The 22,436-nt window shown below is 35.2% G+C and overlaps 2 protein-coding genes across 3 annotated transcripts; one reads left to right on the top strand and one right to left on the bottom strand.

Moving 5' to 3' along the window:
- The first annotated feature begins 12,726 nt into the window (after positions 1 to 12,726).
- LOC125672184 (uncharacterized) lies at positions 12,727 to 16,956 on the top strand. The gene is made up of 4 exons (XM_048908320.2): positions 12,727 to 12,961; positions 14,059 to 14,174; positions 15,049 to 15,169; positions 15,615 to 16,956. Exons 1-4 carry the CDS (start codon positions 12,950 to 12,952, stop codon positions 16,635 to 16,637), a joined length of 1,272 nt encoding a protein of 423 aa, XP_048764277.1. The 5' UTR covers positions 12,727 to 12,949; the 3' UTR covers positions 16,638 to 16,956.
- Positions 16,941 to 21,410, bottom strand: LOC125672183 (uncharacterized). Of its 2 annotated transcripts, XM_056164366.1 has the most exons (4): positions 21,172 to 21,410; positions 19,508 to 19,773; positions 19,190 to 19,353; positions 16,941 to 18,568 (listed from the first exon to the last, which is right to left on the bottom strand). In XM_056164366.1, exons 2-4 carry the CDS (start codon positions 19,571 to 19,573, stop codon positions 17,839 to 17,841), a joined length of 960 nt encoding a protein of 319 aa, XP_056020341.1. In that variant the 5' UTR covers positions 19,574 to 19,773; positions 21,172 to 21,410; the 3' UTR covers positions 16,941 to 17,838. The 2 variants fall into 2 exon arrangements, with proteins under 2 accessions (XP_056020341.1, XP_056020340.1); XM_056164365.1 differs by lacking the exon at positions 19,508 to 19,773.
- Positions 21,411 to 22,436: the final 1,026 nt, after the last annotated feature.

Here is a 22,436-nt window from a genome sequence, read left to right as displayed (position 1 = left end):
CATATAATGCATATATTTTAAAAGTATGTTACAAGTGCATTTTAGAAATACTTATAGTTTTTAAAGATAGTCATGTTACATATCTGATGGTTAGGTTATGAAAAATGTTATTATATCCACCCTTCGGGGGTTATAATCAAACACCTGTTGCAGGCAATCACAAGGTGAATGTGACACTTCTGGTTCTTAGCTCTACTGGTCATAGACCACAAGAGCTTGTGACCGCCAAGAGGTTAGAGCGTTCGCCCCACATGCGGAAGGACGGGGTTCGAATCCCGGCCGCGACAAACCTAAGTCGTTAAAACAGGGAGTGACAGTTCCATCGCCAAAAACGCTTGGCATCAGGTGTGAATGTCACGGGTCCTCGAAGATTACCTTAAAAACGGATGTCCTGTGGGTGTAGCACGCTGAAGAACCCTAATTGCGCTGAGCAAAGGCCTAAATTTAAAGCTCTTCACCGGTCTTGGTGACGTCTCCATATGAGTGAAAAATTCTCGAGTGAGACGTTAAATAAGATACAATCAATCAGAAGATGGTAAAGTGTCCTTTGTCCGTCCATCTGTCTGGGTTTACGAGAGCTACATTGTGGGTATGAATACAAGTTCAAACATGCTCTGTGGGGAAAATTGGAATTGAGGGGATATCCCCACATGGCGGAGTGTCTGCAAATGAATTGTGGGTATGTTTTCTCTTCAGAGATAAAGACATCCCTGGAGTGAATGTCCTATGTTCAAATTCAATTTTGTCTTTTTCAAAACCTCTGTATCGAAAGAGTTACTTCCCCCTAGACCATAGAATTGTGGTTTCGGATCTCTTCGGATTTATTCATAGTACGTAATTTCTGCATCAGAGAACTTCTAGCCTTTTCAATGACGTCACACTGTGCGCATGCCCATCCTGTAATTTTTCCATCAAATGGCGCAGAAACTCGAAAGGTGATTGTTGAAATGAAAAAAGCAAATTTTAAGACTGTTTATTTGAATAACATTTGACAAATAGTTAATGCTTAAATAGTATAGACCTTTGTTCTTGCATATGAAGATGTACATGTCGCGACATGGCCAATAGAGGAACAGATTGAAGATCTGGTTTTAATCAGATTGGTTGAATGGTTATAATCTAAAACTTTTTAAACTGAATATAAAATGATCAGTTAATGTGAGGTTCAATTCAGGAGATTTTTTAAACTTGGGTTTGTTTCCTGTAAAGAAGGTGATTTTTACCTTTATTTAAAACTTAAATTGTCTAATTTCATACTTATATATATATATATATATATATATATATATATATATATATATATATATATAATCCAAATAGAAAGAATTGATATCACACAGTCAAAATAATTCAATAAAAAAGCAGGAAAATATACAGTTCCAAAATATATTTAAATCACTAGCGCTTTCTGGATTTTAACATCCATCCTCAGGTGAATACAAATTAATAAATCTATTAAAATCCAGAAAGCGCTAGTGATTTAAATATATTTTGGAACTGTATATTTTCCTGCTTTTTTTATTGAATTATATATATATATAAGAAAAATATGAAAAAAGAAGCCCTTGTGATAAGAATTTTTGTTATTTAACTAATTGATCATGATAAAACCAACTTCACTTGACTTACAATCCAGTCCTTGATTCAAATTTCTATCCCCAGTGTGTAATAAATAGATACACCCCCAATCATGGACAAATGCTTTGACAATGACAGACAGATTATATTAAAGCAGAGTTGTAATTGAAAAGCTGTTTATGCATATATCTATATCCAAGTGGAATTGTTGATACTTTTTTTGAACAAATCGTTTTGAAGATTTTTGTTCATGTTTGAAATTATATGAATTTGCTGAAATTTTATTTGTAACATTTAAACACAAACAGGAAGTAATTTGATCACATGTCACGATCATTCAAAATGGAGGACAATGGTTTGCCATGTGCAATCATTCTATTTCAATCACATCTGGATTCCTCTCAGGCATCTGAATTTTGCTCTGACATGGATATACATGTTTTAGAAATTGAAATATATGGTTATAATTGTTTAGTGGGTTGTTTTTTTCACAAATGGAGTTTGGTGCAGTTTTTTTTTTTTTTTTTTTTTTTGTAACCTCAATGGAATTTGTATTCATAAGTACATTCAGCAGTAAACAACAGTGGGTATTAAGGTAAGATGGTAGTTAATTTTACTTTTTGGCATGTTCTTCTCTTGAAACTAATGCAAATGAATTATTTCAACTGAGGCATTCAATTGTAGACCTAGATTGACCAGACCCACTCTCCCAAGTCATTTTAACTCCATAATAACATACACTGACACAAGACACTCAGCAGACTCTGATTGATAGGGATGTTTGAAGTTTGAGAAATGAAGGTTTTACTTTTGATCATATTGGTGACAATTATCATAATTATGCTAATCTTAGTTTTTGGTGTCAATCTCCTTTATATCTTCTTTCGAAAGTGGACAAGTTTTTTTAGAAGGTGGAATGACATTATTCAGTAATGAAGAGGTACTTATCTTTTATATCATGTGAAATAATTAAGGTGGAGATGCATTTTTAAGAATATTTTTCCTGAAACTTTTTATACCCCCCGAACGAAGTTCAGGGGGGTATATAGGAATCACTCTGTCTGCAGATTCGTGTCCGGGCCATAACTTCTTTGTTCTTTGACATAGGCATACCATATTTGACACATGCGTGTATCACCATGAGACGACGTGTTGGGTACCTTCATGACCTCTATATAACCTTGAACTTTGACCTCGAGGTCAAAATTGATTATAGGGTTTTGACATAGTCATACCATAAGACATGGGTGTATCACCATGATACTATGTGTCATGTACATTCATGACCTCTTTATGACCTTGGATCTCAAGGTCAAAATTATAGGTTTATGCCATGGATTTGTGTTCGGACTAAATCTTCCAATTTCTTCTGCAAAGGCATACCATATTTTTACACTCAGGAAAGAGGTAATTTATACCTATTAACAACACCCTTTGAGAGATTGGGGTAAACGGGGGGTATTCTTAGTGAGCAGTGCTCACAGTACCTCTTGTTTTTGTTTTTGTTTGAAAAGTAAGATGATGAATATATTTTGATGTTTAATGTAATTCTTTAACATTAATGCATACTTAAAACTAAGTTTTAGTAACTTTGTATGACATGAATGTTAATTTCTCTTGACATATGATGACAGAGAGATTGGTCCAAAGTGGCAGGCATTTATTTTCTCACAAGGATAGACAGCATGAGCCCACAATGGCTCAGACAATAATGCCCATACTCGCAGACCAAAAAATCCCACAGTGACAGACATGAGCCCACAATGGCTTAGACAATAATGCCCATACTGGCAGACCAAAACATCCAAGTGACAGACAGCATGATCCCACAATGGTTTAGACAATAATACCCATACTGGCAGACCAAAGAATCCCACAGTGACAGACAACATAAGCCCACAATGCCTTAGACAATAATACCCACACTGGCAGACCAAAAAATCCCACTGTGGTAGACAGCATGAGTCCACAATGGTTAACAATAATGCCCATATTGGCAGACAAAATTCTCCTCAATGACACTTTTCATAAAACTGGAACAAGTGGATGAAAAAAGTACCTAATTTGAAATGGACCCACTGTGAGCATCAGTTTTGTCCACATTGGCATACAAATGTGCCCTTAATGACAGACTCTTATCATTTGAAAATCTTAAAAACAGATTCCAGCGAATGTCAAATGAGAAAAATTAATCAGCATACTTGATACTGGTATCAAGGTACATTACTTTTTAAATATCCTTAACCAATGGAAAACTCATCCATGAACATTAAAGTAGTAATATTCTATAAATGTAAATTAATTCAGTTTAAGTGCTATGCTGTACACATGTAATACATATCCGTGAACTACAGATGCATGCGAATCTTTTAGATATTTCTGTATATATATCATTGTTTGATTTAATGTAACCCACACTACAATTGACAAAACAGAAATATAACTTCACCCACAACCTATGCTTTTTCTACAGCTAATTTAGGTCCGAATTTCAACCCTTTCCCCGAGCTTGCAAAAATTATAGATTTTTCCCCAATTGAACATGTACCCCACCCCCTTCAAAAAATATACAAGAGATGGAATTAGAACAAATCAAAAGAATTTGATTCATAGCTTAACAGTATTTACAATGATACTGGATTTCCCCAATTTGAACAAAACTATAATAATTTTTCCCAATTCAAAAGCCACAGGCTCCTGTTTGAAAATGCAGAAAAGTCACTGCCCACAACAACAAATTGCTGATTTAATATGACAATATTGATAATCTTCTTAAACAGGAGATAAAATCTTATGGAATAGTAGAATCATTGTTTCTGTAACCATTTTGTAACAATGATTTTAATGTTAATTCTTTGTTATTTTTTAAGAAACTGAACAGTGATCACCAGAAACAAGGAGAAAGAGGAAAGGTACATAGTAGCAAAACAGTTGTCTGGAAGATTGAGGTGGTCACCTATGTTAATGGTAAGTATTGATTACAATAAGAATGGTTAAGATGTTCTCATGTTCTTTTTTGAGCTCTTGATAATACATTTGATCTGGAAGTATGGTTTATAATTGGATGCTTCCACATAAATTCTCAGCTACATGGTATTCAACAAAAGCATCGCATTAAGTTAAAGTCCATTGTATTAAAATCGTAGTTAAGCATAATTAAACATTTTTTGCTCTTGTTGCACAGTCAAGATGTGAAGATACTGGTTAATGAAGTTGTAATTTTTCCTTGGAATTGATTAAGACAAATACAAGCATTTGTGAAAGTGTTCATTTTACAGGACAAATTGTATATTGCTTTTGGAAAGGGATCTGGTGGCCTGGTTTAGTGGAAGAGGTCATGAAAGAATATGTCTACCAAATTTTTTTCTGGAACGAAGAGGAAATGTAAGATTAAGTTTTCTCCATTGTATATAAATTTCTTTATCTTCTTATAAAATGGATGCAGATTTGTTTTGCTCAAAGTGTATGTATTGAAGCTCCGTGTAATTGCTAAAAAATTAATTTTTAAACAAGATGTTCGATTTTGGGTAAACCTGATTTGAAATGTAACTCAGTGCTTGAGCAGAATTTTTTTAAAAATTGAAAATTCACTGCATTAATGATAAAGACTACAAAATTTCAAAAGTTTCGCTAACTTTTTTGCAGTTTAAGTATCCATGATAGAGGAAAAAATTCATCTTTGCTAGTCAAGTGTTTTCCACTCCTCACAGACCCTTGGCGTATAGTGCTTTCAGAAGTCCATATTGCTTACATGATCTGAATTCATACAGATATTTTGCGTCACAGACAAAAGGATAGAGTAGATATAATTGAAATATACATAAGGAATATTCAACAAGCAAGTAAAGAGCGATGTTTAGAGTATGATTCTATCTGCACTGTAGAAACAGATCAAATTATATGCACATCAAAGATAAAGTTGGATGACACCAGAGTTATTTTTAGGTGTTATAGGTAATTGTGCACATGTGAATTTCATTCCCTAGACTATAGAGTTAAGATAAATCCTGAACGGAGACATGGTCACAATACACTCTTTGATTAGCTGAACAAAATCAATCAACTCCTTTCACATCAAGAGGAAATTAATCCTGAATTTTGATAGTATGATAGGCCAAGGGATTGTAAGGAGTTCGAACATCTCAGAAACACTTTGCTTGCAAAGATGCAGGAAAAGTGTATTTCTGAAAATTCGATAATTGTCCAAGACATGTACTGATGCCATTTTTCACAAGTGAATGAATCTCGGTGCATCAATGCAATTTCCAGTTGACATTGTTAAAGAAAATACTCCTTATAGATAGCTTGAATGAATAAACCATCGTGAAATAAATTCCACATCCACCTAAAAAATATTGAATGTAAATAGTCTCTATTGAAATGTAAATATTAATCACACTGTTTGTTATTTTCCTACTAATGCATGCTTTGAAAAGAAAGGCAGGGTAGGACAATGAGAATAATAAAACTAAAGTGTGACAGGGAATAACAATATAAAAAATTTGCATGGTTTGATATACCTAAAATGTGCGAGTCCTGCAGATATCCAAGCAATTTTCCTCTTTTTGGGGGTGGGAGGGGGGCATGAAACTTGAATTTAATGATTACTTTCAATTATGAACCCCGTCCTGGCAAAGCTACGAATTGTCACATTGATTTCAGAGAGACTTTTTGAATAGGGTAAGTAAAACCATCTTGTCCTACCTTGTTCCTATGGGAATGTGGTAAAGAACTGCACAATTAATCCTGGATCAATGATTATAGTTAATGAGTTAATGAAAAATACAGAATTGTTTAAGACTGATTTTTGTAATGATTTAAAAGTACTTTAAATGCAGGAAAGTGCTACACCTTGGTGACTTTTATGAAAGTACATGCTTCCCCCACCTTTGATTGTCATTAAGTGGAGATCACTATAGATTTTGCACATGCACAAATTTAATTTAATTGTTTAAATAATAAAGTTACAAGCATGCAAATGCAAGACATTCACTGCACCATTAATGATTTCAGGAAAATTGAAAAGACAGACTGTTTTAAAAAACGAAAATTTTAGAAGACATCAATTATGCAAAGTCCTTAAGGGAAAAAAATGAAACACAAAACTCAGTCAGTGTGTGCTGATACTCCCATACCAAGTACAGAACTACAAGAGTCAACATTACCCACTATAGCTAAGACATCCATAGGAAAGACACAAAACTCCACAGCTGCAGAAATGGAATTGGAGTCAGTGCATGAGGATACTTTAATACCAACTACAGAACTACAAGAGTCAACATTATCTACTACATCTGGTCTAACTGTTAGAGATGAAACGTTACTAAGAGACCTTCTACAGTATGTGGATTTCAGTAGTGATGAGAATGATTGGATTGATGAAATGAATAAGGATGATACAGAGTATATTCCTTCCGAGTCGGATTTGGAAGAGAGTTCTGATGATGAGAATATATCCTCTTCAACTTCTGTTAGAGGTGTTACCAGAAAGGAGAGTTCTGAGGATAATATGCATGTAATTTCATCTACAACAAATTATGGCATGGACAAGGATCTTGTAGAGAATTCTGACAGTGAGTCGTCTGATGAGACGCCTTACCTTCCACCACTTGGGACATTATGTAATCCACAGGCACATGAAAATGACAACAGTGTATGTTCTTTGGATTCTGATAGTGACATGGACATTGTTGAGGAGGAAATTATCAGAGACATCACTTATCCGCCAATCTTTATCAGAAAAATCATCACTTCAAAAACGACAAAATGTGGAAAATTTAAAGAAATCGGATCGTGTTTACAATACTAGACATTTCTGTCCATTTTGCTTTAATTTAAGTCTGTATCCAATTTTGTGCAACATTTAAAGGGAAAGGCAACCCAAAATATTTTTACATGATAGATGATAGGATTAATCATATGATAAAGATTTGTCATACAATTCTGTTGATATATCGCCTAGATAAGCTTCAGTACTAATTTGAAAACGTCAAAAATTGAAATTCGCGCGATCTATAGAGGCTGCCATGATGTGTAACTCTTTTGTATTCAAGACCACAAAAATCAATAATTTTGACGTCATACCGTCTGTTCCAGTTTTTGATGAGATTCTAAGATAATCCAAAGGTGCTTGGGTTCAGGATCCCCCCTCCTCCGAATAAGCTACGTGAGTTAATTTCATTGGGGTTTTTTTCTTGAAAATATTTCTAATGCATGTCAGCAACGTCTTGTATACCCATAAAATCCAAAATAATCCCTTTGAAAAAAAATACCCTCACTGATTATTATAACAGAACTTATAATAACCAGTGAGGGTATTTTTTTAAAGGGCTTACCTTGAATTACATGTATTTTGGACTTTATGGGTATGCAAGACGTTGACATGCATTAAAAATATTTTCAACAAAAAAATTAAGTAAATCAACTCATGTAGCTTATTCGGAGGGGGATCCTGAACCCAAGCACCTGTGAGATCATCAAAGTTGTGCATGTGGTAGATTTTACGAATGCCAAGAAGGCAAGCAGTTAATTACACTAATGCGAAGGAGAGATGTGAATAAATTTTTTTTGCGAAATTCCCGACTCAACCAAGTCATTTGAAAAGAAGACTTCGTAAACTGTGGATCCATCATTTGCGTAATGACAAGTTGATTTTCAAGACATTTGTATGAAGAACGTTTACCGTCTGCCTTGTCTACGATTCGACCGAACGTCTTCTTTTGTCAATTTCTTCTTGCGAAAGAACGGGCTCAAATCTATACGGCTCCAAACTTAACTGTTCGTGACTTGTCATGTTTACAGTGCTGCTGATGAAATAAACCGGAATAGGCGGTGTGACGTCATAAATTAAACTTCGATGGCCACTCTCTTAGCGGCGGGTAATTTAAAATACATGATAGATTAATATTGATTTAATTGTTAATCAAGGATTTTTGTTGTTAAAGACTGTCAATTACGATACCAGGAAGTAAATTAAATGCTTTATTCATAAAAGCAAATATGTGGTTAGGGTTGCCTTTCCCTTTAAATTCTAAGATACATAGTGAGGAGCCAGAAGTTAGAAAAATGAAGTCCCTTGTTGGTAAAGAACGCCAGAGGATAATTACCATGTTGAGGAACAAAGGAGACCATATTCAAAATGGAAAAGCAATATCCAAAAAAAAAAGGGGCGATATAGTTCTTGCAAGAAGAATAGGACCAAATGAACACTTGAACATTTCTGAATATGGCCCTTGTCCCCTCTGCTTGCAATGGCTTAAGCTGGATGTTTTGTATAGACACCAGAGTAAATGCTCGGAAGGCTCATCAACTCATTCTGGTCAGTCAGGCTCATTTCTGTCTCAGTGTAACATTATAGTACAGAGTGCAATTATATTAAAACTATCACCATTGTGACCATTCCCGTGGGGATCCGGGTTAGTATAGGTCCTCAGTACCCCTTGCTTGTCGTAGAAGGCGACTAAATGGGGCGGTCCTTCGAATGAGACCGCAAAACTCGAGGTCCCGTGTCACAACAGGTGTGGCACGATAAAGATCCCTCCTGCTCAAACGTCATAAGCGCCGAGCATAGGCTTAAATTTTGTAGCCCTTCACCGGCAGTGGTGACGTCTCCATATGAGTGAAATATTCTCGAGAGGGACGTTAAACAATATTCAATCAATCACCATTGTGACCTCACCATGTGCGACTTTTGTGGAGTGGTCGAGTGGTTAGAGCATCGCACTAAAAATCACACGGCCTCTCACCTCTGTCGGCGCGGGATCGAATCCCGCTCGCGCCGGTAAGCGAGAAAGTTTCCCAGTTTACTTTCGGAAGGTCGGTGGTCTCTTCCCAGGTACATTGTATCTGGGTTTTTTCTTCCACCAATAAAACTGGGCGCCATCAGATAACTGACAAATTGTTGGGTGTGGCGGAAAACATCACTCAATCAAATCAAGCCCAAAACGTAAGATTAAAAATAAACGATGAATTTTCCTAAGGAAATTGGGACGCACGGAATACAACTGGCTTAATCATGATTTCTTACCATTGGCTATCTTGTGTACAAATTGAATAATTCCCATAAAGAGATCCTTTATTTAGACAATTATCATCGTCATCGCTGTATTTTGATCTACGGTATTCACCCCACGGTAATTATGATGGTTGCCACGCAATCTACTGAAATTATTTGACATTCCACACTTGAAGCACTTTTTACCAAAAGCTGGACTTTCGGATTTAAATCCATGTTTTTTGTCCACAGTCATGACAGTTATCACACCCGATTGTGTCGATTTTGATTTCTTGACATGAGATTTATCATTGTTCGTTATCTTCACCTTTCACATGATAATTTGTTTCTTTTCCCATAAAATCGTGGGTTAGAATATGTCAGCAATCTCCATTGCTTGTGGTAAGAGACGACTAGATGGGGCTGTCCTTCGGATGAGACCACAAAAACCGAGGCCCTAGCTGTTTGTGTGGTACGATAAAGATCCCTCCCTGCTCAATGTGCATAAGAGCCGAGCTGAGCATAGGCCTAAAGTTTGTAGTCCTTCACCGGCAATGGTGACGTCTCTATTTGATTGATTGTATATTGTTTAACGTTCCTCTTTATCACTCATATGTATCGGGGTTTTTTTTCGCGGTCTCATCCGAAGGATCGCCCCATTTAGTCACCTCTAACGGCAAGCAAGGAGTATTGAGAACGTATTCTAACCTGGATCCATGCGCGACACTTCTCCGTATGAGTGAAAGATTCACTAGAGGGGCGTTAAACAATATATATTTCTTGTCCCATAACCTTTGGTATGTGATTCAGAGGATTAGCACTTGGTGCCTGGACGGACGGGTCCTCACCTGACATCCAGTACGACAGTGAGGTACTAATAAGCTATTATAAGAAATTTCCCAAGTATTATCTCAGAGCTTTGATTCAATAAGCTTTTCACTGATCCTCGTGGTTTTTTTTTTCTCCTATAGCTATGCAATCATGGATCATTTTGTTAAAATTACATTTCTCTTCAGATTTATCGTCTTTGACGAACATTTTCAGTTCAGTTCCAATTTGATTGAAAGGTTCAGAATCAGACTGACTGCATATTAAAATTTGTAGTAATTATACGCTTTGTTCCTTCAAAGTATCGTAGTCTGAATAGCATTGGTGTTACTACTTAACAGCTTTTCGTTGGCATTTAATGGAGAAATCGATCCAACAGGAATAAATGTTTGTATCTTTCTCGCCAACCCAGATCATTGTGTGAGAGCATCTTGGACTGAAGGGACCAGAAAATACTTATCAAGTCATTAGCATCCCAATTCATAGACAGCATAACGCCCAACAAACCACTCATCGTCATTTCACCGACTTTGGATGGCTGATGTTGACGTATCCATTTGTATCTATTCATAATATCCGTTTGGTCTTCATTAATTATAAACACCAATAATGGAGAGAAATTTAAAGAATGTATATGGTTTATCTGAAGGTAAAATAAGCTCTCGAGTATCGAAAATGCTACAAAAGCTTATTGTGATCTCTAACACTCGTGAGACAGGGATTGGAAATGAAAGCCACATTAGCGTGAATTTAAAACTAACACTTACAGGGTAAGCTTACTTCTCCTAGCCACCTGATCCCACCTCTGGTATATCCAGGGGTTCGTGTTTTCCCATCTCTCTATTTTGTATTGCTTATAGGAGTTATGAGATTGATCACTCACTGTTCGTTATCTTCACCTTTCATTTGAAGTTATTATTTAACCGAACTGGGATGGTCAATTTCTTAAATGTCTAACTAAAATATTTTCGGGATATTAGTTCACATCTAGACGTTCTTGTGCAAGTATGGAAATGAACCAGGATTTGACTGGCTACCTAACATGGCTACGTCAACGAAGGAAATCATGGAAAGCTGCGAGTTTTGGGGTCGTATAGGGTTGGACACACGTACACAAGTGTAGTAGGGAAATATGTTTGGAATTTTTTGATATTAGGTTTATGAAACAGCAACACAAGAATACAACCATATCAGGCCTCAACCGTGCGCAACTTTTTGTGCGCCATATATCGAAGGTTTTTTTATAAGGGGTGGATATGTAGCTAGTTTTTCTCAAGCTTGATTATTGCTAGGAACTGCTGCTCAGGTGAGCGATGTGGCCCATAGACCTCTTATTATTCCCACAGTTAATTACTGTTTCGCGTTCATTTGTGTTTTCCTCTATGAAAGATAACGTGACTTTAGATCAGTGGCGAATTTGATGGGGGGGGGGGGGGGGGGGGGGTGTCACCAGAGCCGATTGGAATATTGCTCGGTCTTTTCCGTCAAATCGAGATAAAACGGGTTTTTTTCTTCACCACTTGACGGAATTCAAAAAGTGATGTTCTAATTATTCGGGGACTTTTAGTTCATATCCAACAGGATAGAACGTGACCGTCGCATGAGGAAGGGGCGTCAGCTTGTGCATCCACCATTACATGTTTATCGAAATCGGCAATGTTTTTTGAGAATTAAAAAAATGTCTTTTATGGTTCTGTCGACCATATGAGAGGAAAACAAATTAAATTGTTATAACGACCATAGAATTTTGCGAAATGCTGACGTAAAACGAAACTGTTTGTCAATAGCCTGCTTAGATTTAAAAACTGATCATACGCAGAATGCTATTGCGTATCGATTCAGTTCGACCCAAGTTTTTACCTTTTCCACCAGAGAAGGGGGGGGGGACAAGATCCAAATATAAACATTCTTGACAACTAAATGTGGGGTTACAATCTCTGCAACGCCCTCTAGATCCGTCACTGTCAATGATTAAGACGTTATGATGTAGAAAAGTCTGTGTCCCCTTTCTAATTTCAATGTCCAGATCAGAGACAAGGATGGCTCTCTAATTCTGAAGTTATAGCTACAAATATTCCATATTCATAAGGCATAATAGGCTATGTAACATTACAGCTCTATCATTAAGACTTACAATGAAATATTTGCATATTTTAAGATTTTAAAAAATCTGCTTTAAATTATTAATATTTTTTTAAATTTTAACCTGAAATATTAAGTTTTTGTTAGAAACACGTGCTCATGACAGACATATTCCAGTCCATTTTAAAAGACAGCAACTTGTTTGCTTTCAATAAATGAGAGCACCAGGAGTCCACAAAATCCCGAATACTCGTTATTCACACCGCGGCCATTTCGAATCGAAAACGAGGCTCGGAACGCAAACAATGGAATCCAGCACTATCAGCACTAAGTCAGCTTGGAGTAAAAACCTTCAACATGTCCCTCATATTACTCAGGATAAAGTGGAGAAGTGGGCAAATGAGACTGCCAAAATCCCTAGATCCAAACAACAGAAGGGTTACGGCAACTTTATAGAAGGTTTTATACATGAAGTCGAAAGTAAGTATAGCTCTGTGGACAGTATCACTATGACTATACAACGCTGACAATATTAAACGGTATTTGGTAGTTGGATGGGTTTTTTTTTTATATTTTCATAGATAAAACAGTATGGGAAAATAGCAGCTAAGTGACTATGAATATTCGTGGATTATGATTTTAAAGTTCTAAATACACTTTTATTTGTTGCTGATTTCGACCGAATTTCCTCTATATATCAGCTGTTTATCAGGAAATAAGAATTTAGCTGGAATTACTTTTCCTATAATTATGCTACATGTATAGTATATATTCATTGTATCTTACTTGCTTAAGATATCGAGTAATGGAGTATAAAATCAGTGGAGAATTAGGATTTTATATCATTTTGTCTCTTGCTTTAGTACAAACATGTGAGGATGTAGTGCGTGTCAGAGCCAAGGCATTCCCATCGATGAAAAAAAATAATCCACCATATAAGTTAATGGTTCGCTAGTTCAATAGTTTAATTGTTGGTTGTTTCATTTAGTTCACATTGATTTTAAGTATTTGTTTGTTTGTTTTTTGGAAAGGGAGGGGGTAGTTTTGTGTATGTGTGTTTCTTTGTTTCACTATTGCAGACCAGAGGTATGTTTTAAAGGGAAAAAAATTATTTGAATTATTCAAAACATGTCCAGCAGTCATGAATAATAAGTTTCAAATAATTGCAGAATAGTCAACCATTTTTCAATTTACTTCAAAAATACATATAAAAATTTGTGATATTTGCTTATTTTGACATGCCATTAAATTAAAATGCCGATGGTCATTTCATTTTCAATTGTAATTGATTTATTATTTTTTCCCTTTTGAAAGTTTGCTTATTGATCCTAATATTTATGTACAAAACACAAATAGATAGGGAGGTTCAATGATATGATATGAATATTTTGTGTAATATGGTAATAAGCCAAATGTTAAATTTAAACTAGGGGGCTATATACATGAACCCCTGATACACTGCAGGAAAAATATTGGTTAATTGTGATAGATGTATTGTTATTGTTCATTTCTAATGTGTTTTAGTACAGATTGACAAAAAAAATCAAAATTATATAAAAACATTTTTTCTTTTGCAGGTTGAGTTTTGTCGAACGTCTTCAGGCATATTGCTTTCACAATGTGAATGTAAAGCTGGGAATGGGCACTGTAGTCATAGTGTAGGATTATTGTACCTTTTGTGCCACTATTTAAGGTATCCATTATCAAATTTCTCACATTATATTCTTATTTTTTTGTAATTTATCAGTTTTAAGAAACATACTGTATTTATAATTTAAGTTCATAATTATATATTCTAAATGACTTTCATTTCTAAAATCTTGAAAAACATGTTTAAGTTAATGCTAAAGTAAAGAAGCCATACTGCAGACAAATGATGATATTTTAAAAATTATTAAGCTAGTAATAAGGCCATTTTTATTACACTTATAAGCTACAGAACAATGCATAAGATTTAGTTTTTAGTGCACATGAGCTTAAAGCTCAAGTGAGGTTTTTTGATCACTTTGTCTGGTGTCCGTCTGTAAACTTACAGCATGGCCATGAATACTCATATTATTATGCATGCATCCCCAGGTAGTGCAGGTTCAAGTGTTCTCAATCTGACTCGATAATACACGATTAAACAGGATATTGTCATAATTGGTTTGATTACTATTTAATCCGGTTTAGTTAAGTTGCATAATTTGCATAAAGTTTATGCCTAATCCATGCTTGATATATAACACCTTTTTTTTATTCCTATGAGGATATGCAAAGTTTACAGCTTACATAGGCAAGATGATGTTTGACCATGTGACCTTTGCCTAGGAGTTTGAACTAAATTTTAAAACTTTAACTTTTCTCTTAACTTCTGAATTGTGAGTGATAAATCTTTTTTTATTTTGTGTATACATCCAACGTGACAAAACCTTTCTTTTGGTACCAGATTTTAAAAAAAAAAAATCACAATAGCTGTACAACAGCAGGGCCAAGATGACTTGTATGAGCTATGTGACCCATGAACTTCTTGTTAAAAATCTAATCCTCAACAAAATAATTTGGCTTTTTATATACTTATTATATAGACTTGGTCTGAAGGCTGTACCACCAATGCAAAGTAAAACGTCTTTACCGCAGACCTGGCATGTTCCCCAGAGAATCGAGGGTTTGGAACCAAAACCAGTACATAGTTTAGAAATATGCAAGGTATTTTTTTTATGATTCAAATTTATTTGCATGAAGGATTTCTTAGTCTTGTCCACTGAAAGGGGGGGGGGATACGACAACCAGACTTGAAACTATAATCATCTCCAAATTCTTTTTTCATTTAAAAATTACCTGTTTACACTCCACACCTGCAAATACTGGACCATTGAATCCAAGTCTACATAATTATAATATGAGCTGTCTTGGTGAATGGTGATTGTTATTAAAATTAAGATTGCTGATGTAAATAACTATATATATATATATATATATATACGTATACTATATGTGATGCTGAGATATTAAAAGAAAACCCCCTATTTTCTCTACATTCAATACTGAGTCTGTAAAGGTCAAACAAACAATTTTGAAAACTAATGCCTAAATAAACAGATAAATTGTTGTTCTTTGATAAATTTCATATGTTCCCTCCATAATTTTACAGGTGAATCCTAAAAAGCAACCACCTAAGAAGAAAAGGCGGGTCACTGAAGGTGTCCTTCCAAACATATACTGTCCGGTTAAAACGATTCCGTGTGTACAGTTTAAGACGACATTACTTGAGCAGCTCACAGCCATGAAGAGCGATGCACAGATTTTACGCATTTTATCTACCGACAGTTCAAGTGAAACAGAGTCTCTATCTAAGTTTGGACCAGTACCCAAAGGATCTGTGCTTTCTTATCAACAAAAACCACATACCTCTGTTGATGATATAATAAACCACAATGAACAGCAAGAATTCCCTGATTTATTACTTCCAGAACAGCCTCGTCATTATAACAGAGTGTTGAACAATGCAGAACATGATGTTTTCATGGGCATGCACATTGATCGTCCTCATGCGTTGGAATTGGAGGAACAAACGCGATTGCAGAGTGTCACTAAGTTATGGCACAACATTCGTCGGCATAGGATGACCTCGACAATGTTTAAGGACATATGTGCAAGGAGGGCAGATCATGAGAAGTTAGCTGTGCGTCTTTTAAAATCCAAAAATATACAGACTGTTGCTATGAAATTTGGCTTGCAAAATGAACCTGAAGCAGCAAAATTATATTCCGATATAACTGGAAATAATGTGTACTTGTGTGGCTTTGTTATAAACCCAAGTTCTCCGCATCTTGGAGCATCACCAGACAGAAAGATATATGACCCAAATTCTGCATCACAGTATGGACTTCTAGAGATCAAATGTCCGGACAAAGATTCTTTTCAAGAATGCGCGTACCTTAAAAGGACCAATGATGGGACATACAAACTCAAGCATTCTCATCAATATTACTACCAAGTGATGGGACAGATGGCACTTACTGGGCTCCATTGGTGCGACTTTTTTGTGAAATGTAGACAGGATTACCATAAAGAGAGAATAAACTTTAATGAAGAGAAGTGGGAAGAAATCAAGTTGTCTCTGGACAGATTTTACTTTGATTATTTCTTGCCCGAAATTCTCAGAATGATGTAAATGCATTTATTACTTAACATCGATGTCAGTAATTGCTGCTCAGAATTTATTGAACATAACAGTATACAATACTTCATAGTGATTTTTGTAATCTTGATGTTGCCAGAATTGCTTTTACCTCTATAATTGGTATATGTAATTTAATTTCAGCAAGGCTGAGGAATATATATCATGAGACAACTTGCTATAGTACACTGTATTCCAATAAATATATACCTCTGTAATTTTCGTAATTATAATGGTCATTGCTTATCAACATAAAATTCAAATTTGCCTCGATGTAATCTACTCATAAATAAAAACTTTTTATTTCTTCAAATATTTATTTTATATCACATGAATAAGTTGTACACATGTAAATGTATGTGCACTGAAAACGTGTACTGCTATACAATCATAAGTTTATAATTGTACTGATAACAAATTGACAATACTCATTGAAGACATCATAGAGACATCTCTATAAAACACTCTGTAAAAATGACATATTAAATGTATTTTTTTTTAAACCCAGGTACTTTAGAATTTCACATGTATATATTCAATGTTTTTATAACAGCTATAATGTACAAGGTCTGAAAAATGTCAAGTAAAAGCTGTGAGAGGAGTTGATTGCACAAAGTAGATACCTATTACAGGGAAGCCCACCCGCCATTCACCATACTATAAGACAGATGCACGTGTGCAACTCGGTCAAACATTAAACAGTATTATTGGAGTTGTGAGATTGATCACTGTTCGTTATCTTCACCTTTCATTAATAAGATTCCTAGTGCACGTAATCACATTTAACTAGAATAGAGGTCCTCTGAAATTTGTTAGTATTGCACAAACAGTCCATATCTGATTAATGGATGAAGCTAAATTAAGAGGAATGACACCATCAAATATATGATATTCTTTTATCCGCCTTATAGCTCTTTCAACATGAATACGAAGGCGTGCTATTTCATGCGTAAGTGCTACCTCCAAAGCAGAAAATTTACCCTTTTCACCAAGAAAAGGAGGTATTACCAAAGAAGCTTGTTTTTTCTCTAATAAGTCCTCAATCAAAAACCCTTTATCAGCCATGACTTGGTCATTAGACTCCAACAAATCCAAAATTCCTGACAATGCAGTAATAGCTTTATCACTAATGTTACCTGTGTACATTGAACTAATAAATGCAACAGCACCACAAGGTGTAATCCCAATTAAGCTTTTAAATGTTGTGTGACTTATAATTCGAGTACATTTCAGAATTTAATACTTTTGAGCTAGGAGTTTGAACTTTAATTTCTGTACAGTCCAAAATCACTCTAACATGAGGATAAGTTTCTTGAAAACATTTTGGCATGTTACTGTCAACCACACAACGAGGTGGCCATAAAGGTAAACTACCAAGCATTGTATACAAATAATTTGCCCATGTTATTAAAATTCTACTCACTGAAGACTGAGATATGTTAAATCTAACAGCCAAGTCCTGTTCTGGAAAACCCTGACGAACTCTACATAGGAACATAAAAAACTGATCAATTAGTGGCAATGCTTCATTACGGATAGCATTTAACTTCATGTTTTCCACATTTGAGGAATGTCTCTGCATTTGCGTCCACCTGATCATTGTTTCTGCTGTTGGCTGAAGAGCAATAAACAAACATTTTAAGGTTTCATAATTTTTAAAACCAGTGTAAAAGTTAATCAACTGGGGATCTGTGGTGAATCGTTCTACAGAAAAAAGTCTCCTTTCTACTGCTACAAGCTTTTCCTGTAAATCCTTAATTTCCTCTTGGGCTGCCTGAAGTTGGTCCTTGGTTGTAGTATGGACACTGTAATCATGGTCATTTGAGACAGGTGGTGTTAATCCAGTCTGATCCACAAAACAAGACGATAATTCTGGCTCTTCCTCAATACTGCAATTGTTATCCTCTGCAGATCGTACTGGTGACCTAAATGTAAATGTTGAAAATTCATTTTTTTTAAATGCCAAAGAGCATCAGAAACAATTAGTCCCGACCAAACAGTGAGGGATGAGGACTCCTCATTAACAAGTACAAAAAAAATGTCAAAAAGCAGAACATTGATACAAAGATCTAAAAATGTATTTTTCTTTGATATCGCATACGTAAATATATGGAGGGGGTGTTGGTGTTAATGCCAACCTTTATTTTTTTATTTGAAATTGCCACCTTATGGATTTCAGACTGAGGGGTGGGGTTAGAGTATTTTTTTTTTAAGTAAAAATTTATAGTAGAAATTTCAATAAACAGTGAATTCATTATCAAAAAGATTAAGCTTGTTAAACTGAATAAAATATATTAAAAGCCATTTTGTTAATATTTTTAAGCGGGTATTATTTCAGTGAAGCAAAAGGTAATTCCAAACAAAAAAGGCCTTTATTTTGGCCCAGTTTTAATTCAATTCAAGCTTCAATTGTATAACTTTGTGAGGTTGTCTAAAAACCCCTTAATGGGGCCCTCTACTGATGAGTAAACAATTTATAAACAGTTTTAAGTCAATTTAAAAGTTTTTCACTGATCTTATATACATCTAAACATTTGTTAACTTACATGTTTTTCAATGATCTTCTAAGTGGCCTGATCCGTTTAACTGGTGAATTCCAAGCAAATATGCTTGGTACACTCCCTGGTTTTAAAGACCGTATTCCATTCAATGACCGCCGTACTTCAGTTGGAAGAAAGTGGGCTGAACAAACCCTTGTTGCATCTGATATCTAAGGAAAGAACAATATACATAGTAGCACTAGAACCTGTAAATTATATGCTGTCGAGTATTGACCAATTTTGTGTTTTAAATTTGGTCATTTAAGATATTATCTAAATCAAAATTGCAATAAACATAAATCTTTTTATTCCATATAATCACACCTTATTTGGAGGTGCTCGTAAACATTTTTGGGGTGCTTGTAACAACATGGGCACTTTTGGGGGCATGGGTGACAAATTATTGGTGCTCAATACTTGGAGTGAAATGTTTTCTGGGCGAAGTCACAGAAATATTGATGTTAGATTTTTGAAAATTGGTCAATTTTGGGCAGTTTTTGTCCCGCACCAAAGGCTCCGGGGCTGCTGGAGTCCTGAAATTCACAGTTTATGTCCCCCTTGTCCCAAAAATGATTCAATATATGCCAAATCTGAAAAGAATTGGACTAGTAGTTATCGAGAAGTTAAAAATGTTCAACTGTTACCGCACGACGACGGACGACAACCAATATGCAATAGGTCACTTGAGTAATCTCAGGTGACCTAATATATATATATATATATATATATATATATATATATATATATATATATATATATATAATGAAATTGTTATAAAAGACCAAGTACCTTCAAACTGGTTCAATTACTAAGTGTTAAACATATCAAAGAATTGATTAATTTAGGTAAATACTTGTAATTAGCATGTTTAAAAAGAGATGCTTAATATAGCTTTTGTTCTATTTATGTATACTCTCCTGTGTGATGTTTGTTTATAAATATCATATTTATGTTATTCTGTTTTTGAATCTGGTGAGTCATATAACTCATGGATAATAAAGAACTATCATGCATGTACCTGGACAGAGTTGCTGGACATTAAATAAACAGTGATTTAAATTAGGAATTGGGTGACAGGTGCTGCAATGTACAGAGCAGGAGATTTACCTTCATTCATTCATTAATTTTATTCGCTCAAACCACAATGAAAATGATACATTTATTTAGGTACAATACAGAATTTTCATGAATCAATACATGTAACGTCAGAGGAATATATATACATGTAGGTACCTACAACTAAATACAGTGAAATATACATAACTATGTACAAAAACTTGAGAAAGCGTGTTAAGGAGACTAATTCGTATATCTTTAAAATAAACATGCACAGGTTTTTAAGGTTTTTAACCAGGGTTGGGCCCCCGGTTTTAACCATTGGTTTTAACCGTCCCGGTCAATACTCCCCAAGTGGTCAATACTGGTCAATTGTGATTTAAACTGTCCATTTTCATATTTTTGTACATTTCTTGCAAAGATAAATTAAGTCTTTTTATTATATGGATCAATTGTTGATTAATATTTTTCATTAGATAATCAAATGTAATTTCATAAATTTAATATATTTGGTTTGCTGAAACTGACCGAAATATCTTCAGTACCTATCCGAGGGTCACAGTTCTATAGCATAGCTTGACGATTGGAGACATACCTCTTAATACATGTACCTGGGCAGATTAAGAATAAAAGGTAGCTGGACAGTACCTGAGCACAGGAAGCAAAGTTGACAGGTGTTAATAAGCACAGACTGGGACCAGAGATGACCAGTGTGCCTGTTATTGTTATGAAAACATCACCAACTCACCCCCTCAAATGTTTATTCAACAGTTAAAATGAAGATTAATGAAACAATACTTATAGGTAGTTCTTGTTAAACTAAGGAATTTGAACAGACATTTTTATTCGGGGGTGATATGGTATTGACACCTTCTTATATTATTGCACACAAAATTATCGATTCCTGTGTATACATGTACGTAACTACTCACTCTGAAGTTTTCCCCTATATCCCTCCGAATTTTAATAATCCATTCCTTCCTTTTGATCTTATCCGATGGGAATTTGTGGAAGGACAATTCCCTCTTGAGGTCATAACGGGAATCGTTGTTGCAAAGCGGGACACAACAGTGATAAGCCGTACCGGTACTGCATGTACTTGTGTTACTCGCCATCTTGTTTGCGTTCCGAGCCTCGTTTTGAGATTTGATGACGCAACCCGTGAATAAAGAGTATTGGGCGATAAGTTCTAGCTAATAGTCAATAAATAAGTGCCACTAAGTGGACCCAACGTAGATGCCTTGTTGTGTATATAGTATGCAAGGTAAAGATAAAATGGGGAGTGCTTATGGTGTAGACGTACAAGTAAGTAACTCAAGTTCCTTTTAATTTTATATAAAACTCATTCACGCATTGGAAAAATGTTAGTACAAATACGTTCCGACACAATGATTTATATAACTCGGCGACTTTGAACCACTATTTTTATATCCGGTAAATGTTTCTTATCCATTGTCAGAGGCGAAGATCATACTTAATACAAGGTATAAATATTAAGATTGTTGTTTTCCCTGTATGACTGCTTGACCAAAAGTGACCGAGAGATGATACTGCATATACAGGTATTGATTACAATAGTTAATTACATGCATTAATAATGTTGGTTGCTTGTTTGGAATTAACACTGATCCTACGGTAATCTGTCATTCATTTACGTCCCCAGTTGGTGTGTTGCCACAACTTTTGACCTCTACCGAATACGTGAGTGCGATGTTAATTATTACACGTATATATAATACATATATAAAACTCCCCTATGGTCATACAATCGTATCCTAATTAAGAGAAACGTACAAGACAAGATCTACCGGTAGACATCCCCAAACCTGAATAAAACAGTCAATTACAATGATGTCCACTGCTGTGACCGCTGGAGTTGTGGTGTAAACGAACGTGAATCTAGACAGGCATTTTAGTGCGTAAATAGTTTATACATGTATTCTAAACCCTTGTGGTTCCTGATGTGTAGATATTTAGTGAATATTCCCCTAACACAAACCTCGTATGATCCCATCCAGATCCCCGGGGGTCTGAGTGTGTATTTACTCTACATAACAATACGTTCACATCATTTCGTAATATTGTACATGTATCATAATAACTCTGAAAGAGTCATTAAACAATTAGATTGTCGTTACAACGATCTAGTTTCCCAATACAACCTATCATTGGGTCAAATGTTGTCTGACGTGTTTCA

The sequence above is a fragment of the Ostrea edulis genome, chromosome 4 (assembly GCF_947568905.1).
Source record: "Ostrea edulis chromosome 4, xbOstEdul1.1, whole genome shotgun sequence".
Classification (NCBI taxonomy): Eukaryota; Metazoa; Mollusca; class Bivalvia; order Ostreida; family Ostreidae; genus Ostrea; species Ostrea edulis.
This window is presented reverse-complemented; position numbering and strand designations above follow the sequence as displayed.